The sequence below is a fragment of the Cynocephalus volans genome, chromosome 9 (genome assembly GCF_027409185.1).
Source record: "Cynocephalus volans isolate mCynVol1 chromosome 9, mCynVol1.pri, whole genome shotgun sequence".
Classification (NCBI taxonomy): domain Eukaryota; kingdom Metazoa; phylum Chordata; class Mammalia; order Dermoptera; family Cynocephalidae; genus Cynocephalus; species Cynocephalus volans.
This window is the reverse complement of record NC_084468.1, coordinates 61028875-61050048: the sequence shown is the minus strand read 5'-3', so window position 1 is coordinate 61050048 and position 21174 is coordinate 61028875. Positions and strand designations below refer to the sequence as shown.

Here is a 21174-nt window from a genome sequence, read left to right as displayed (position 1 = left end):
CTTTGGCCCAGGATCCAGGCCCATCTCCACAGGTTCCAGGTTCCAGGTTCCAGAACTCAGGTTCCAGAAGCATCCCAGTGCTAGGCAACCCCTGTAGACTCAGGCTGTAGGCTTCTCCCAGTGGATCCAGGCACTGGACCCACCTCAGTGCCTTGCCAGCCCTTGGACACTCAGGCTCAAGGCCCACCCCAGCTCCAGATAAGCACTGTGAACCCAGACTTAAGGCCAGGCACCGCAAAAGCTCAAAGTCTACCCTTGAGGACCCAGGTCCCAGGCCAAATCCCAAGGACCTGGGCGACTGGCCAACCACTTGCTGACCCAGAAACGAGGACAGCCTGCCCTAGGCATCATTCATGCCTGTGGGCCCTGCCAAACAGCCTGCCTAGAATCTCTGGATGAACTGACTGGTGAAAGGTTTTCCCAGACAAATCCAGCCTGCAAAGACTAGAATAAGCCTCTACTTCTTCAAATGTGCAGGCACCATTGTACAGCCCGAAGATGAAGAATAATCAGAGAAAGATAGCCCCACCAAAGGAACAAAATAAAGCACTAGTATCCAACCCTAAAGAAATAAAGATCTATAAACAGCCTGACAAAAAGTTCAAAATAGTTGTATTAAGGAAGCTCAACAGACTTAAGTAAAATACAGAGAAACAAGTCAATGAAATCAGGAAAACAATAAATGACCAATATGAGAACTGTAATAGAAGTTGAAAAAATATATATAAAATATATACATAATAAAATAAATTATTAAAAAATTTATATATTTATATATTGTTATGTTTATACATATGTTATGTTATATTTTTATATATAAATAAAACAAATAATTCTGGAGCTGAAAAATACAATGAATAAAATTTAAAATGCAATAGAGAATATTAAAAGCAGAATTGATAAAGTAGAAGAAGAAATATGTGAACCTGCAGACAGGTCTATTAAAATATACATTCAGTGGGGAAAAAAAGAAAAAAACAATGATAAGTATTAAAGTAAGCTTACTGGATTTATGCAACAGCCTCAAAGGAGCCAATATTTGAGTTATAGGAATTTAAGAAAGAGAAAAGAGACAAAAAGGAGTAGAAAGTTTATTTAAAGAAATAATAGCAGAAAACATACCAAATCTGGTAAAAGATATAACGATACAGATACAGGTAGATTCAAACCACGTCCCCCCAACCCCCCAAAAATATACCAAGACATATTATGATCAAACTATCAAAAATCAGCAAGAAAAGAAATAAATCACACATAAGGGAGTTACAATAAGGCTACCAGCAAATTTCTCATGGGAAACATTACAGCCCAGGAGAGAGTGGGATGAAATATTTAAACTGCTGAAGAAAAATTACTGCCAACCAAGAATACTGCACCTAACAAAGTTGTCCTTCAGAAATGAAGGAAAGATTAAAAACTTTCCCAGACAAACAAAAGTCACGTGAGTTCATCACCACCAGAACTGTCTTACCAGAAATGCTAAAGAGGTTCTGCAAGCTCAAATACAAAATGCTTATTAGTAACAGAAAAACATATGAAAGTATAAAACTCACTAGTAAAAGTAAGTACACAAATTCAGAAAACTGTAATATCATAATAGTGGTGTATAAGTTAGTTTATCTTTATTATAAAGGTTAAAAGACAAAAGTATTAAAAAAGGATAATAGCCACAATAATTTTTAAGGGATATACAACATAAAGAAGATATAACTCATGACACTCAAAACACAAATGGGGGGTAGGGAGTACATGATTAAAAGTGTAGTTATATTATGTAATCCAAGGTAAGTTGTTATCAGATTAAAATATCCTGTTATAACTATAAGATGGTCTGTGTAAAACTCATGATAACCACAAAGCAAAAACCTATAATAAATACACAAAGGATTAAAAGTAAGGAATCAAAGCATACCACTAGGGAAAATCATTTAATCACAAAAGAAGATGGTAAAAGAGAGAAGCAAAGGATCTACAAATTAACCAGAAGACAATGAACTAAATGGCAGTAATAAGTTCTTACCTATCAGTAATTACCTTGAATGTAAATACATTAAATTCTCCAATAAAAAGATGCAGAGTGGCTGAATGGATTTTTAAAAAACAAGACCCAATCATATGCTGCTTAAAAGAAACTCACCTTACCTTTAAGAACACAAATAGACTGAATGTGAAAGAATGGAAAAAGATATTCCGTGCAATTGGAAATCAAAAGAGAGCAGGAGAATCTACACTTAAATCATATAGAATAGACTTTTAATCAAAAGCAGTAAAACAAGACAAAGAAGGTCATTATATAATGATATAAGGATCAATTCAGTTAACACCCCCAGCACTGTTCTCAAGAAGCTATAATAATTATAAATATACATGCCCCTAACATTGGAGCACTTACATATGTAAAGCAAATATTAACAGATCTGAAGAGAGAGATAGACTGTAATATAATTTTGCTAAGGAGCTTCAATATCCCACTTTCAACAGTTGACAGGATATCAATAAAAGAAATATTGGACTTGAACTACACTTTAGACCAAATGGACCAAACAGATTTATACAGGACATTCCATCCAACAGCAGCAGAATACAGTCTTCTCAAGTACACCTAAGACATTCTCCAGAATAAATAATATGATAGGCCACAAATAAGTTTTAACAAATATAAGAAGACTGAAATCATATCAAGTATCTTTTCTGACCACAATGGTATTAAACTAGAAATCATTAACATGAGGAATTGCAGAAAATTCACAAATACATGGAAATTTAACAACATGCTCCTGAACAAACTAACTGGTCAATGAAGAAATTAAAAGGAAAATTAAAAAATATCCTGAGATAAATGAAAACAGAAACACAATATACCAAAACATATAGGATGCAGCAAAAGCAGTTTTAAGAGGGAAGATTATAGCAATAAACACCCACATCAAAAAAGAAGAGAGACCTCATATAACCTAACATTACACCTCAAAAACTATAAGAAGAAAAACAAACCAAGCACAAAGCTGAAGAAATGAAATAATAAAGATAAATGAAATAGAGACTAAAAAAAAGATAGAAAAGCAATAAAACTAAGATATATTTTGGAAAAGATAGACAAAAACAAACCTTTAGCTAGACTAAGAAAAAAAAAGAGAAAATTGAAACAAATTCAGAAATGAAAGGAGACATAAAAACTCATACCACAGAAAAACAAAAGATCATAAAAGACTACTATGAAAAATTATACAACTACTAATTAGATAAATTAAAAGAAACAGATAAATTCCTAGACACATACAATATACCAGGACTGAATCACAAAGAAATAGAACATCTGAACAGACCAGTAATGAGTAAGGAGATTGAATCAGTAATAAAAAGTCTCCTATCAAAAAAAAAAAATCCTAGGACTCAGACTTCACTGCTGAATTCTACCAAATGTTTAAAGAATTCATACAGTTTCTACCAAACATTTCAATAATTAATAAAGTTTCTCAAACTTTTCCAAAAAATTGAAGAAAAAGGAATACCTGTATTTTCAAACTCATTTTATAAGGCCAGCATTACCCTGATACCAGAGCCAGACAAAAACAAAAGAAAAGGAAATTATAGGCTAATATCCCTGATGAACATAGGTTAAAAAAATCATAAGCAAAATACTAGCAAACCAAATTTCACAGTAAATTAAAAGGATTATACACCATAATCAAGAGAGATTTATCCCTAGGATGCAAGGATGGTCATAAATCAATAAATGTGATACACTATATTAATAGAATGAAGGACAAAAACTGTATGATCATTTCAATAGGATATAGGAAAAGCATTTGACAAAATTCAAGATCTTTTAATGATGAAAACTCTCATCAAATTAAGTATAGAAGGAATGTACTTCAGTACAATAAAAGCCATATATGACAACCCCACAGCTAACATCATACTCAATGGTGAAAAGTTGAAAGTTTTTCCTCTAAGATCAGGAACAAGACAAGGATGCCCAATCTCACCATTTCTATTCAATTTAATACTGGAAGTCTTAGCCAAAGAATTAAGCAAAAGAAGTAAATAAAAAGCATCCAAATAGGAAAGAATTTATATTGTCTGCTTGCAGATATCATGATCTTACATACACAGAAAATCCTAAAGACTCACCAAATAACTATTAGAACTAATAAACAAATTCAGTAAAGTCGCAGGAAATAAAGTCAACATACAAATATCAGTAGTGTTTCTATACATTGACAATGAACTATCTGAAAAATAAATCCAGAAAACAGTCCCATTTACAATAGCTACAAAAAATAAAATACTTAGGGAGGAGTTCCGCTCAAGATGGCAGAATAGATGGTCTCCAGTATCACTCTCTCCCACAAATCAATCGATTTACAACTATAAAAATGTAACATTAGCCAAGTTGGGGCCGCTGGAGCTCTGGTGAAGAGGAGGAGAGACCTATGGAACTCATGAAGGCGGGAGAAACCACGATAAGAGAAAGAAAAAACTGCTCTGAGCGTTTCGGGTTGCAGCTGCTTTAATGCTGGAGCACATGGAGCAGGAGCCAGCAGAAGCTGCAGCTGTGTCCTTTAGATGGAGTTACTTGGAGGTGGAAAGGGAGAAGAGGACTTTGGTGGCCCCCTAGACAGCAAGACCACTAATAGGGTTCCCATGGACCCACGCAGGAGCAAGGAGCCAGAACAGGTGAAAAAGGGGAGCCATTCAGAGGATGGTGAGTCATCACAAGGGATTGGCATGGGCCCGTCCCATGGGAAGTGTTTGGAGCATGGGCAGTGGGGGAGATCGGCCCACTGGGACAACACTGGTTCACAGCAAGGACAGCCGATCTGCTCCACAATGAGCGCAGGAACACTCAGAGGAGATTGGTTAGGAATGCAGAATTGCATGGGGTGCAGTGTGATGAAAAAACTCAGGCCCATATCAGAGTTTCTACACAATCCAGGTGCACTGAGTATCTAGAGAGCTAGAAGTCCCTATAAGGTCAACCACTAAACCCTGAACTGCACAAAAAGTCTTCCCTAGGGAAACAGCAGCAAAGCAGCAATTTACCTCAACCACACAGTTCAAGTACTGGTTCCCACAGGAAGTTCCCCCGTGTTAGAAGCAAGCAAAGGTCAAAAACATAGTTCCGGCCCAGACATACCAGCAATGCCTTGGGGCCCACCAAGGCTTGGAGCCGGGGGCAGGACATCTGCCTACAACCACTTGTACCACCAGCACCTCGGGGTCCCATCCAGGAACCAGAGGATTGGAGCTGGGAATCGGACCCCACTCCCACATACAGGCACACCACCAATGCCTAGGGGCTGGCCTGGGGACCCAGGGCTAGCAGCCAGGGAGCAGACCCCCTTCCCACAACCAAGCATGCTGTAACAGTGCCTTTGGCCCTGCCCGGGGGCCCGAGGCATGGAGAAGGGGAACAGACCTCCCTCCCACAACCAGGCACACCACTCCAGCACCTCAGGGCATGACCAAGGGCCCAACACATGGAGAAGGGGATTGGATGCCCCTCCCACAACCAGGCACACAGCACCTGTGCCTCAGGGACCACCCAGGGACCTGAGGCATGGAGAATGGGACCGGACCCCTCTCCCACAACCAGGCACCATGCACCAGTGCCCTGGGCCCACCCAGGCATCCAGGGAATGGAGCCCGGTACCAGACCCCCCTGCCCACAAGCAGGCATACCACACCAGTGCCTCAGGGCCTGCACGAGGACCCAGGGTATGGAGAAGTGGACCGGACTCCCCTCCTACAGCTAGGCACACTGCGCCAGCACATCAGGGCCCTGTCCAAGGACCCGGAGTATGGAGAAGGGGATCAGACCTCTCCCCCACATCCAAGTACCCCTTGCCAGCGCCCTGGGGCCCACCCAGGAACCTGGGGTATGGAGCTGAGGACCAGACCCCCCTCCCACAACCAGGCACCCTGTGCCAGTGCATCAGGCCCGCCCTGGAACCCAGGGCATGGAGAAGTGACTGGACACCCCTCAAACAACCAGGCACACCATGCCAGCACCTCAGGGCCCATGCTGGGACCCAGGGCATAGAGAAGGGGCCTGGATCCCCCTCCAACAACTAGGCACACCTTGCCAGCTCCTCGGGGCCCTGCCAGGGATCCAGGGCTTGGAGAAGGGGACCAGACCCTCTCCCACAACCAGGCACACTGTGCCAGTGCCTCAGGACCTACTTGGGAAACGGGAAATGGAACCAGGGATCGGACACTCTCCACAACCAGGCACACTGCTAGCACCATGAAGCAGACCAAAAATATCTCCTCCATGTGGGTGGCCCACCTCAACCACCATGATAAGCATGGCTGCCGCAAAGGCAGCTAGATGCCACAACCACCACGTAGATGGTCCGCCAGCCATTGGAGTGAGTTGACACAAGGAGAGTCACCAGCAGAGATAAAGAAAGGAGGAAGATGTCTGTCTCCACAGAGCCTATTTCATAGTGACAGAAGAGACATCTGCTCTATGATAGTATTGGGGGAACTGATCACACCTCTCAGCATTGGACAGATCATTTGGGCAGCAAATCAACAGAGTAACCATTATTCTTTCAGAGGGAGAGAAGAAATCTAGGGTGATTAGAGGGGAGGGGGGAGGGAAAGGAGGATGGGGTGGGATTGGTCAAGTGGCATAAAGAATAATTATGATTTGTAACAATATATAGGCTAGAAATATTGATTTGGTGAACATATCTCAATGTTGAACCCCCAAAATATGTATAATCAATTTTGATTCAATAAAAATTTAAAAAATAAAATAAAATAAAATACTTAGGAATAAATTTAACCAGGGAGGTGAATCATCTGTAATATTATAAAGAATTGATGAAAGAAATTAAACATGGCACAAATAAATGGAAAGATACTCTGTGTTCATGGACTGGAAAAATTAATATTGTCAAAATGCCCATACTACACAAAGCAATCTACAGATTCAATGCAACCCCTATCAAAATTCCAATAATATTTTTCACAGAAATAGAAAAAATTGTAGGTCCTAAAATGTATATGGAACTACAAAAGACCCCAAATAGCCAAAATGATCCTGAGCAAAAAGAACAAAGCTGGAGATAACACACTACCCAATTTCAAAGTCTACTACAAAGCCATAGTAATCAAAACACCATGGTACTGGCATAAAAACAGATATATAGACCAAGGAGCAGAATAGAAAACTTAGAAATAAATCCATACATTTATAGTCAACTGATTTTTGACAAAGATGCCAAGAACACATAATAGAGAAAGGACAGTGTTTTTAACAAATGGTGCTGGAAAACTTGATATCCAAATGCAGAAGAATGAAATTAGACCCTCATCTCACATCATATACAAAAATCAACTCAAATGAATCAAAAACTTAGATATAAGATCAGAATCTGTAAAACTACTAGGAAAAAACAAGGGGAGGGGGAGGGGGGAAGCTCTATGACATTGGTCTGGGCAAAGACTATGGTTATTCTCAAATAAATAACCTAACATTACCTCTCAACAGTAGTTTGTTATTTTTTGGATATGACCCCAAAAGCACAGGCAACAAAAGCAAAAATAGACAAATGGGATTGTACCAAATTAAAAAGCCTCTACACAGCAAAAAATGATTGCAGTCCACAGACTGAAAAAGGAGCCTACAGAATGGGAATATATGCAAATCATACATTTGATAAGGGTTTATATCCAGAAACTATGGAACTCAAAAAATATAATAGTAATAAAACAAATAACCCAGTCAAAAAATAAACAGGAGCAAGATGGCCAACTAGGAGACATTGCTCATCTCTCCCACAAAAACAAAGAATGCATCGAATGCACAGCTGCACTTAGACCAGAAAAATATAAGGAGGGAGTTCAAGGGAGTAGTGGAGACATTGGTGAATGCAGAAACTCAGGATAGTCACAGAGAATGGAAAAATCTCAGCCAATACTACCCCATCTCCGAATCCAGAGTGATGGAGATTCAGGAGGAGTTTCTAACCACAGCAAGTGGATTTTCTACCCAACCGATGGAGGACATTGTGCTACCCTAGCACTCTACGACTGGTGTTGGGAACGGCTGGGGTCATGCGCAACAGCACTGGCCTGGGGAGTGGAGCTGTTCCCACTACCTGGGCCCCAGACTGCTATGGTGAGCTTGGAATTGGGATCAGCCCTTGGCATCTACCCTACTACCCGGGAACAGATGGTTCAGTGAAGTAAGAGTGCCTCTTTCAGGATAGAGGGGGTCAGTGTGTGCAACCTCCAGACCCAGACAGCAGCTTATTCAGGTGCGGTGCCCACAGCTGGTGACCCCAACTATGTTGACAAGACTTCCATACAATACTTACTGCAATGAGAAGGGGAAGGAGAACCCATATGTCTCTCTCAGGGGCAACCTCTGTGGCCATGTGCCTGGTACTGGAAACTCCAGCCAGCACATGTGATAGAACTGAACTGGAGAGGGACACAAGCTAAACCACCTCACCCCCAGACCACAGGCTTCTGCAGTGATAGCAGATTTGAGATTGGCCCCAACACCTGAGACTATTTCATTCTGGCCTAAGCAGTGGTTTCACTCCCCTGTAGCCACATCATTGCACCAGGTTGCCCACACCTATATCCACACAGTGCACTGTACCCTGGGAACAGGTAGTCCAGTGAAGCAAAGATGCCACCCTCACAATAGAGGGGGTCTATGTGCTCACCTTACACAGTCAGAAAACTGCATAATTGGGGTGGCTAGCCACTGCCGGCAACCACATCAACTTTGGTGAGGCGCCCATGCAATTCATGCAACCACAGAGAGGTAGTGGAGGACTTGCACACCTCCCTCAGGCACACACACACACCTATGGCACCAGTAAGTCCACTCAGGGCAGCCTGCCCCCACATGGGGGCTTCAGAGGGATCCAGACTCTCTCTTGGAGGCACAACAGCTAACCACAGCCCTAGCAAACTCATGCAGAGCAGTCTATCCCAGCTGAAGAGATCCATAGTATCCCAGTAATTCTTTTAGGAATGCAGGGTCTGTCCACAGCTGTAGTGGCCTTGCCCAGAGTGGCCACTCCATCTGAACAGCTACAGAGGGTTTACCATCCATCTTGTAGGGAAAGAGTCCCACCTCACCCAAAGTACACCACTTCAACAGTGGTGCTGCAAATCATTCCAGTGTCCCTCCTAAGAATACAGGACCCCACACACACAAATCCAGTCACCCCACTGGGCATCACCCGCTTCAACAGTGAAGCTATAGATTACTTCAATGTCTTCCCTGGGTGTACAAGTCTCTGTCCAGAGCACCAGAGAGCACCAGTGAGTCACCCACTATAGATGAACATCCTATTATCCCCATCAAAGCCTAAGAGTACTAATCCCAACCCCCAGGACTCCCATTCAGAGTCATCCATTTAAGCTGAGGAACTTCAGACTACCCAAGAACACCTATCCAGGTCACAGGACACTAGCTGGGGTGACAACTAGGCTGCTCAAGGCCACCCACCTTAGACAAGGAGTGACAGGGCATGCAGACACTTCTCCAAAGATCCCAAGATCTTGCCCATGACCTTGATGACTCAACCTAATGTCACTAACTTCAGCAACAAACTACTGAGTTCCCCAGTGTCTAGGCCATGGAGGCACTCACAGACAACTCCAAGGTTGAATACAGTCAAAGTAACCACACAAAGAGTACACAACTGAGTCTACCCAAAACCAAAACCAAAACACTCTATCAAATGGTCAATAGAAAACACATCTACAGGAGGGAGTCTGTCCTCAAAAGCCACTCCTGAGTATTAAAAGAAGCAACTGCTCAACCAGATGCCCAGACATCAATGTAGGGATACTAGAAATATGAAAAAACAAGAAAATATGCACCCCCAAAGGAATACAATAATTCTCTAGTACCATTCCCCAAATAACAGGAAACCTATGAGATGGCTGAAGAGGAATTTCAAGCAACAATCTTAAGGAAAGTCAATGAGATGATGCAATGAAATTTTTTTTAAAAAGTCCTGGATCTGGAGAAACTTTATAAAGAGATGAGTAGCTTAAAAATGAATGTAGTAGAACTTGGAGTTCAACAAAATAAAAAAATACAATTGAGAATTTAGCAACAGGGTAGAGCAAGAAAAAAGAATTTCTGACCTGGAAGACAGGCTTTTTGAAATAACCAAGATGGACAAAAAATATAGAAAAATAATTTTTTAAAAAATTAAGAAAACCTACAAGAGCTGTCAGACAACCTTAAGTATACAAGCATCAGAATTATGGGTGTTCCAGAAGGTGAGGAGAAAGAAAAAGGCATTGAAAGCCTATTCAATGAAATAATAGTGGAAAACATCCCAGTTACTGGGAGAGATTAGAACTTCCAGATCCAAGAGGCTCAAATATCCCCAATCAGATTCAAATGAAAAAAGGTCTTCTCTAAGACACATTATGGTCAAACTGTCAAAAGCCAAAGACAAAGAGAGAATGCTAAACACGCCAAGAGAACAGCACCAAGTCACCTATAAGGGAGTCCCCATCAGAAACTTTATAGGCTGAGAGAATGGGATGATATACTCAAAGTACTAAAAGTAAAAAAAACCTGCCAGTCAAGAAACTATACCCAGCAAGGCTATCCTTCAGAAATGAAGGAGAAATAGCAAATTTCCCAGCCAAAGAGAAACCATGGGAGTTCGCCACCACATGACCTGAAAGAAATCCTCAAGGGAGTCATGCATCTAGAATCCAAAAAATGATAATCACCACTATGAATACATGAGAAAAATCAAACCCACTGGTAGAGCAGATATGTAAATAAGAGAAAGAAACTATATCTTACAACTTCAAAAAACCAACAAACACTGAAGACAAACAATAAAAGGGAAAGAAATGAATGAAAAATATTTAAAATAATCATGTGAAAATCAATAAAATGCCAGAATTAAGACAATAACTTTCAATAACAACCCTAAATATAAATGGATTGAATTCTCCACTTAAAAGACACAGATGGGCTGAACGGACTAAAAAGCTAGGCACCTCACCTGTAAGATTCCCACAGAATAATAGGGATGGGATGGAAAAAGATATACCACACAACTGGAATCCAAAAATGAGCAGCAATACCTATTGTAATATCAGACAAAATAAACATTATGCCAAAAAATAAAAAAAGACAAGGTCATTATCTAATTATAAAGGGACCTATCCAGCAACAGGCTATGACAATCATAAATATATATGCACCCAACACTGGAGCACCCAGATATATAAAGCAAACACTATTAGACCCAAAGAGAAAGATAGACCCCAATTCAGTAATAGTTGGGGAACTGAACACCCTTCTCTCAACACTGGACAGATCATTTAGGCAACAAATCAACAGAGAAATACAAGATTTAAATTAAACTTTAGACCAATTGGACTTGGCATACATCTATAGAACATTTCATTCAACAACTACAGAATATAAATTCTTCTCATCAGCACATGAAACATTCTCCAGGATAAACCATGTGTTATGCAACAAATCAAGTCTCAACAAATTTTTAAAAAATGATGTCATTTCAAGTATCTTTTCAGACCACAGCAGACTAAAACTAGAAATCAATAACAAGGAAACTTTGGAAATCATACAAACACATGTAAATTAAACAACATATTCCTTAACAATGTATGGGTCCAATAAGAAATTAAACAGGAAATCAAAAAATTTCTTGAAATTAATAAAAATAAAAACATATAATATCAAAACCTATGGAATTCTGCAAAAGCAGTACTAACAAGGAAGCTTATTGAAATAAATGCTTACATCAAAAGAATAAAAAGACTTCAAATAAATAACCAAACTTTACACCTCAAAGAACTAGAAAAACAAGAACACAAAAATCAAAAAATTAGTAGATGGAAAGAAATAATTAAAATCAGTACAGAACTGAATAAACAGAAAAAACAACGATACGAAAGATCAACAGAACAAAAAGTTGGTTCTGTTGAGAAATTAAATAAAACAGACAAACCATTACCTAGACTATATATAAAAAGAAGAGAAGAGATCCAAATAATAAAAATCAGAAATGAAAAAGGAGACATTACAACCAATATCACACAAATAGAAAGAATATTAGAGACTACTATAAACAGCAATATGCCAACAAATTTGAAAACCTGAAGGAAATGGATAAATTTCTAGACACATACAAACTACCACAACTGAACCAAGAAGACAAAGAAAACCTGAACAGACTGATAATGAGCAATGAGATTGAAGCAGTCATCAGAAGTCTTCCAACAAAGAAATGCCCAGGAACAGATGGCTTTACTGATGAATTCTACTAATCCTTTAAAGAAGAATTAATACCAATTCTTTTCAAATTGCTCCAAAAAATTGAAACAGAGGCCATTCTCCCAAACTCATTCCATGAGGTCAGCATCACCCTAATATCAAAACAAAAGATACAACAGAAAAAGAAAACAACAGGCCAATATCCTTGATAAACATAGATGCAAAAATCCTCAACAAAATATTAGCAAACAGACAACAGTATACCAAAAAGATTACACATCATGATCAAGTGGGATTCATCCCAGGGATTCAAGGATGGTTCAACAAACACAAATCAATAAATGTGATATACCACATCAACAAAATCAAGGCAAAAAATCATATGATCTTCTCAATAAATACAGAAAAAGCTTTTGACAAAATTCAACATCCTTCATGATAAAGACTCTTAGGATATTAGGTATAGAAGGAAATTATCTCAACACAATAAAAGCCATATGTGAAAAACAGATCACCAATATCATCCTGAATGGGTAATAAGAACAGGAACAAGACAAGGATGCCCACTCTCACCATTCCTATTTAACATAGTACTGGAATTCCTAGCCAGAGCAATCAGGCAAGAGAAAGAAATAAAGGGCATGCAGACTGGAAAGGACAAAGTCAAACTGTCCCTGTTTGCAGATGACATGATCCTTTATATAGAAAAACCTAAAGATGCAACCAAAAAACTCTTAGAGCTGATAAACAAATTCAGTAAAGTTTCAGGATACAAAATCAATATACAAAATTCTGTAGCATTTTTATACCTCAACAATGAACTAGCAAAAAAAAAAAAAATGAAATCAAGAAAGCAAGCCCATTTACATTAGGTACCAAAAAAAAAAAATACCTATTAATAAATTTAACCAAGGGGGTGAAAGATCTCTACAATAAGAACTTAGAGAAAATTATATTAAGTGAAATAAGACAGGCACAGAAAGAGAAATACTGCATATTCTTACTAACTTGTGGAAGCTAATAAAAATAAATGTTCAAACAAATAAGTGGGGGGTGGGGGGGAAGAGACAACAATCCCAATAATTCCTTGAACTTGTTAAGATAAGTGAACAGATATGATGTTGATTGCAGGGGGAGAGGGAAGGCGGAAAAGGAGGAATTGGTAAAGGGACACAAAAATTAGCTATATTGTATATTGATAAATTTTAAAAAAACTACAAATCTCTGCTGAAAGAAATTTAAAAGGACACAAAAAGATGGAAAGACATTCCGAGTTCATAGAGTGGAAGATTTAACATTGTAGAAAAGTCCCTGTTACCAAAGCTATTTACAGAGTCAATGCAATTCCAATCAAAATACCAATGACATTCTTTACAGAAATAGAAAAAACAATCCTGATATTCATATGGAACAACAAAAAAACCCAAAAGCCAAAGCAATCCTGACCAAATAAAAATAAAGCTGGAGGCGTTAAACTACCTGACTTCAAATTATACTACAAAGCTATAGTAACCAAAACCGCATAGTGCTGACATAAAAACAGACACTTAGACCAATGGAACAGAATAGAGAACCCAGAAGCCAACCCACACACTTACAGCCAACTGATCTTTGACAAAGACACCAAGAACCCACACTGGGGACAGGACAGCCTTTTCAATAAATGGTGCTGGGAAAACCGGATAGGCATGTGTAGAAGAATACAACTAAACTGGTACCTCTTGCCATATATCAGAATCAACTCTAAATGGCTTAAAAGCATATAAAGACCTGAAACTATAAAACTCATAGAAGAAAACATAGGGGAAACACTTCAGGAGGTAAGACTGGGCAAGGGCTTTATGAATATGACCCCCAAAGCACAGGCAAGAAATAAAAGAAATAATAAATGAGATTATATATCAAACTAAAAATATTCTGCACAGCAAAGAAAACAACCAACAGAGTGAAAAGACAACCTACAGAATGGAAGAAAATATTTACAAACTATACACCCAACAAGGAAGTAACATCCAGAATATACGGGGAACTCAAACAGCTTAACAGTGAAAAAAATAATAATAATCTGATTAAATAATGGGCAAAGAATATGAACAGACATTTCTCAAAGGAAGACATACAAATGACCAGCAGGTACATGAATAAAATGCTCAACATCACTCAGCATCAGGGTGATGTAAATCAAAACCACACTGAGATATCATCTCACAGCAATTAGACAGGCTATTATCAAAAAGACAGAGAATAACAAATGCTGGCAAAGATGTGGAGAAAGGGGAACCCTCCTACACTATCACTGGGTCTGTATATTAGTATAGTCACTATGGAAGACAGTATGGAGGTTCCTCAAAAACAACAGATAGAACTGCCATGTGATCCAGCAACCTCACTGTTGGGTATATTCTCAAAGGAATGGAAGTCATCATGTTGAAGGGATATCTGCACTCTCGTATTCATCACAGCTCTATTTACAATAGCCAAGAGTTGGACCCGACCTATATGTCCACCAACAGATGACTGGATAAGGAAAACATGGTGTATGTAGACAATGGAATACAACTCAGCCATAAGAAAGAATGAAATTTTTCCATTTATAACAACTTGGATGAGCTTGGAGAAAATTATGTTAAGTGAATAAGCCAGGGACAGAAAGAGAAATACCACATGTCCTCACTCATAAGTGTTTCTTTCTTATAAGAAAGAAACAAACAAACATAGAACAATCACAATAATATAAGTTGAACTTTCAGAAGGAGAGAACAGAACTGTAATTACTAGAAGTGGGAAAGGGCGAGGATGACAGGGTTATCGAGAAAATAGTTAATGGACACAAAGAATGCTTATTATCCTGATGTGATCATCACATATTGTACACAGGTATTGATATTCAACTCTGTACCCCCACAAACATGTATAATCAATTATGTTTCCACAAAAAATTTTTTTGAAAAAAATAAAAAATAGACAAAAGACCTGCATAGACGTTTCTCAAAAGAAGACATAAAAATGGTCAAGAATGGATAGGAATATGAAAAAAATGCTCAACATCACTAATTATGAGGGGGCTGCAAATTAAAACCACGGTGAGATATGACTTCACACCAGCTGGAATGGTTATTATCAAAAAGACAAAAGGTAACAAGTGTAGGTGAGGAAAAGGGAAGCACTGTACACTCCTGGTGGGAATGTAAATTGGTACAGCTATTATGAGAAACAGTATAAACTTTCCCCCCCAAATTAAACATAGGACTACCACACGATCCAGCAATTCCACTACTGGGTATGTAGCCAAAGGATATGAAATCAGTATGTTGAAGAAATGTCTGCATTCCCATCTTCTTTGCAGCATTATTCACAATAGCCAAGATATGGAATTAAGCAAAGTGTCCATCAAGAAATGAATGGATAAAGAAAAGGTGACATATATACACAATGGAATACTATTCGGTCTTAAAGAAGAAGGAAATCCTGTCATTTGTGACAAGATGGATGAACCTGGAGGACATCACGTGAAGTGACATAAGCCTGGCACCAGACAAATACTGCACGATCTCACTTATATATGGAAGCTATAAAAGCAGAACTCATAGAAGTAAAGAGTAGAATGGTGGTTACCAGAGGCAAGAGTGGGAGAACAGGCAGGGGGAGATGTTGGTCAACAGGCACAATGTTTATAGTTAGACAGGAGTAATATGTTTTTGATATTCATCCTACAGCATGATGACTAGTTATTAACTATAACAATATGTTATATATTTCAAAATTGCTAAAAACAGATTTTAAATGCTCTCACCACAAAAAATAAGTATCAAAAATAAGTATGAATATATTAATTAGTTTTGTTTAGTCATTCCACAACATACATATACTAAAACATCACACTGTACTCCACAAATATTTACAATTATTATTTGTCAATTAAGATTAAAATGTTTTTAAGGAAAACAATTATCTATTCATATTAAGGTTGAAACTAGTTTATCTTGCAAATTATGATATACAAGTGGTTCACAAATTTTCCACTGTTCCACCTACTATGCTTAACTAATATCAAACTTTGGCAGGTGTTGATGGTTTGCAAAGTGTAAGCCAACAAAAACAAACAAACGAAAACCAAGATTCCCAATGAACTAATAATTAAGAAGGAGAAACCCCAATAGAGAAGAAATTGTCCTCAAAGACCTTTATCCAGGAATCTGTCTTACATAAAACTCATGCAGTTGAAGGGGTAGATCAAATAAACACATTTCCCAATTTGTGAGCTGAGATCACAACCTCAGATGTGTTCAGTGACAGTCAGTTAATCTGAATGTGTGAAGCATCAAGTCTTAGATAACAAAGAATTGTGATGACAATGACTACCTGCTACAGGTTCCACCTAAGGTCTCAAGTGTGTGTGTGTGTGTGTGTGTGTGTGTGTGTGTGTGTGTGTGTGTGTAGTGTGTGTGTTTATACACTGTGCACTAAACAAAGAATGGCTGTGGGCTGATTTCTGCCTATGGACCACCAGTTTGTGATGTCCATTTCAACCAGACTAAGTTGAGTGCTTCTTTCCATGTTTCACTTTGTAAAAAATTTTTGTTATTGGTCACCTAGTTCTAAACATTTCATTATCAATCCTTTCCTTTATTTTCAATTTTATAAGAAGAATCAAAGACTCAAAAATTTCTTGGGAGAAAGTGAATATATTAATTTTAAGTTTCATTTTACGGAATTAGAAAAAGGAATTTCATCAAGTGCATCTCATCTTCTGAAGTTCTCCCATTCTTTCTACACAAAATACAAGAGGAGAGATTTCATGAGATGCCAGCTGTATAGACTGGGTGACTGATATAAATCAGGTGTAATCAAGATTAACTAAGAAATATTGGCATCCTAAACACTAAGAACTGAGCTGTAAAGCAAAAGATTATCTTAGTTTCATTCTGCAGGAAAAGAACAAAATGCCATTAACTAAATGTTGGTCTTATCTTGTAGTGTCTCAAAGAACCAGTTTTGACTCTAAGTTCACTCATGCATATTATTGGGAGACAGGATGTCTGTACAACCAACCCAGTTCAATTATCTGTTTCTCCGTACTATGACATTCATCATTATGGAAAGGAAAGTCTGGCTCAGATGACAGTTGTATGTTATACCAATACTTGCATAACAGCACAGTTTAAGTGTACTCCCACAGCGCATAATTCAAGTACTAAAATATTCACATGCACAGCTGATGAGCAAAAAATTTTACATCAAAATTGTGATGAATACTAAGAGTTTTTGTTCAGTACTTAAACACTATAAATTTAAAAGGTATTTTTCTTCACATACATTTTTAGATAGAACACATTCCACTTTCTCCTTTCAGAACATTCAGAATTATGATAGTCAGAATTTATGACAGAATTATGAGAGCACCTTGGAAGGTTTTTTAAAACTGGACTACAATTGTGAATTATGTTAAATACGTATGCAGGTGAACAAAGATTTGAAAGTAATGTTTTCAATGCACAAAATTATATTGGACAGGTTGAATTATGTGGGCCTTTTTCATTTTGTTAAATTGTGTTAATGTTGACTCGGTGTGAATCCAATGGAAATTATTTAAAGCTCAGATACTTACTGTGGTTGGAAAATAACGACTAGTTTTGAATTTTTTCAGAGCCATAGAAGAGGTGTATGTGCCCAGGAAGAGGATGAAAGACATGAGTGTGATATCTGGAACAAAATCGCAGTTGTTCCCCACGAGCTTTCCTCCGTACTTCAAACACTCCTTCTTTGACAAAAATGCCCAGTCAAAGGTAGTATTATGGTACTGAAAAAGAAAAAAAATTAAATTTTCTAGAGAACACTGACATATCAAAAGCAGCTTTTGATACTTGATGGGCTATATAGGGATTATGCTAAAAGTTTCTGTAAAACTGTCTGAAGATAACCACTAGAGGGTGAAACTTGATGAGGTGTTAATGGAATAACAGGTAATAGGGGCCAAGAGGATAGCAATTATTGAAAACACAATGAGAATAATGTAATTCGTTACCTAGTTTGGGCTACAGCCTTTCAATCACTTATTTGTTCAACAGAAACAAACCACAAAGTCCTTCTTTCCTGTCAACCTTCCTGAGAGTAAACCGAGACACATTAATATCCCAAGTCTCAAAATATGAGACTCTATGAAACACCTCTATTGTTCAAAAAGTACTTACTTTTGTAATGCACAGCTTCTTATGCTTCTACCTCATGGCCCTATGGTTAATGCTCTAAAAGTAAGAGCAGGTTAACTACTCAATTACCAAGCACTTTCACAAATAAATGCTATTTCTTTTCTAAAAACTAGAGACTGGTGATTTAAGGAATTAAACTACAAAAGTGTCGATGGTTCCTGCTTTTTCAGGTGCACATCCTAATAAAGTATCACTTTTTTCTTATTGACTGTGGGTCAGCACTATGAGCATCTGCTACTGGAATCTGCTGTGATGCCGTTAAGGCTGCGGAGTTATGTATGGGCTATCCATCCCTATGTTTCATGGCCTCAAGTGTATAGGTCCGTTTTCATATATTGCTGTCTGTCATGCTGTCAGTGAACTTATCTCCAGAAGTTCACTCCTGTTCCTATTTCTGTGCCATAGTGGATAGGACCAGTGCACCCATTCCCCAGCTACTCTGAGCATTAACTACTATCAGTTCTCAGCTGGTCCACTCCCTGGAGAACTGCCATTAGCCACACAAGGGCTACCTCACTTGGAACATTATGCCTTCTCACAGCCAAATATTGACCAACACTAACCGGGGGTATAAAACTACCGCCCTGTCTCAAAGTGGTAGTAACTCTATGACACAGTTTATGCTCCAGAGCTCCCCACAGCTACACCCAGCTGAGACCACAACCTTTTTTAACTGTTTCCCTGTCCTATACTGCTTTTTAATAAGACCACTCTCATTAAATTACATGCACCTGAAATCACTGTATCACAATCTGCTCCCAAAACAGCTAACTTACTTGAATTACTATTCAACCAAAAGTTAATGGCCTCTAAGACTAAGGATGTTTTTCTGGAACATTAGAGTTTGGAGGAAACTCAGAGATAATGTAATCAGATTTCTCACCCCTAGTATTCAATAGTATTGAAAAACAGACATTCATCCTCTGCTTGAACATTTTCTGCAAAGAACAGTTTCCTGGTAGCTCATTCTCTTGCTTAACAAAATTTCTGCACAACTCTTTCTTATACTGATATTTGAGCCTTCTTAAATACTTATCCTGTAAGTGAGTTTCTTCTGCTATACAGAGAGATTTCTTGCATACGGTGACAATTATGGCTACTTCCTAGAAAGAGATTTTCAAAATCTGATCTGTCCAAATGGACACCAGTGTGGTTGGGTGGGAAGAACTGGATGTATTAGGTTAGAAACATTGTAAATACCTGTAACTTTATTCCTCTTGGGTCCAGGGCTAGTGGGTATGTCATGTGCTAACAGAACAGTAATTTAAAACACCTTGCAAAAAAATGTGGAAAGATAAATTTCTCTTGAAGAGTTCTACCTCACACCAAACACATCATCAACATCTTTTGCTATTCAATCAATTCTCTTAATGTGTGTGATCTAGTCATAAAAGAAGAGTCTCGCCAGAAAGAATACATATTTTTATAGAGCTCAAAAGGTAAAGTGCTTACATAAGTCAATAAAAAATAAACTCTAGACTTTCCCTGAATTATTTTTTCTATATTAGTTTCAACTTGTAAACAGCTAAATTGCATAATTGCTCTTTTATCAAACTCTACTTTTGAAAGATGATTAACTTAATCGTGTCTCATTTTGTTTTTCAGATTTCTGCATATGAATGTTTTTAGCAGAGGTCATAACAGGTAACAAAGTTCTCTGTTTTAAAATCAGCAAAAATTTACCATAATTTCACTTCAGCACTTTACTATCACCAGAATCTTTCTTCGTAACTAGAGTTCCCCAAAGAGGTAAGCTGCATTAAAGCAATCCCAACAGGCAGTGCTATTGATTTTCTTACAGAGGTATATGTTGAGGTGAAAACTATACAGATGTACATGAAACAAGACATATTTTCTTGCTTACATCAACTTAAAATGCCAATATTAGTATTTTGTAAGCCTCAAATGATTCTTTCTATCATGATACAGAAAATTTAGCCTCCAAACAACATCCATCATTAAAGACTTAAGTACAAAAACTTCCGGCAGCATGTATACACCTCAGCACATATAATATTTCAAAACACAAAGTTTCCCACTCCCATAAAACTTAACCTTCAGCTAATAAATAATTTTATTTAAGTATCACTGAAAAGGCATCTATATTATTTTTGTTATTTTGGTGTTACTAATCCATATAAGCTGATGTCCATGAAGGTTAACTCCATAAAACTTCAGGCAGGATCCATATCATAAACAAACTAACCCACAACCACTGCTACCACCCTTGTCTGGCCTCCATTGTCTGCTCCAGGCTTAATGGAGAAGACACTTAACTCATGTCACTGTTACTGTTCTTTATGCCTTATTGGTGATTCTCACTTCTCTATGGTTTTGATCTATACTTCCTTTGCAAAATTCGATACATAGTGTTTAAATGGTTAAATCAGAACAGTAGGAACAAGACAAACAGGAACATAATTTCAAAAGTCCTCTCTGCCTATTAGAACTCTCACAGCACATTACCTCTTTTTCTTATGATGTTTATAACTTCCTATTACAACTATATTGTCGTTCCCCTCGATGTTTGGTGTTAGGAGTTTGGAAATGATTGGAGAGATATCCAATGGATCTGAAGACCTAGATCTAGAAAAGATGTCGTTTGGACACATGGACTTAGGGGTCATCTGCAAAGACCTGACTGCTGAAGTTAAAAGACTTAAACTAGATAGGGAAAATGTGCTGGAAAAAAAGAGTGCAAACGATTGA

General features: G+C 38.1%; 1 protein-coding gene across 2 annotated transcripts in view; it reads right to left on the bottom strand.

Moving 5' to 3' along the window:
- Nucleotides 1–21174, bottom strand: part of SLC4A4 (solute carrier family 4 member 4) — a 355627-nt gene that overhangs the window by 48931 nt on the left and 285522 nt on the right. For both annotated transcript variants that reach the window (XM_063107589.1, XM_063107590.1), the window contains exon 16: nucleotides 17865–18056. In XM_063107589.1, the coding sequence (XP_062963659.1) occupies nucleotides 17865–18056 (192 nt within the window). The remainder of the gene's footprint in view (nucleotides 1–17864; nucleotides 18057–21174) is intronic.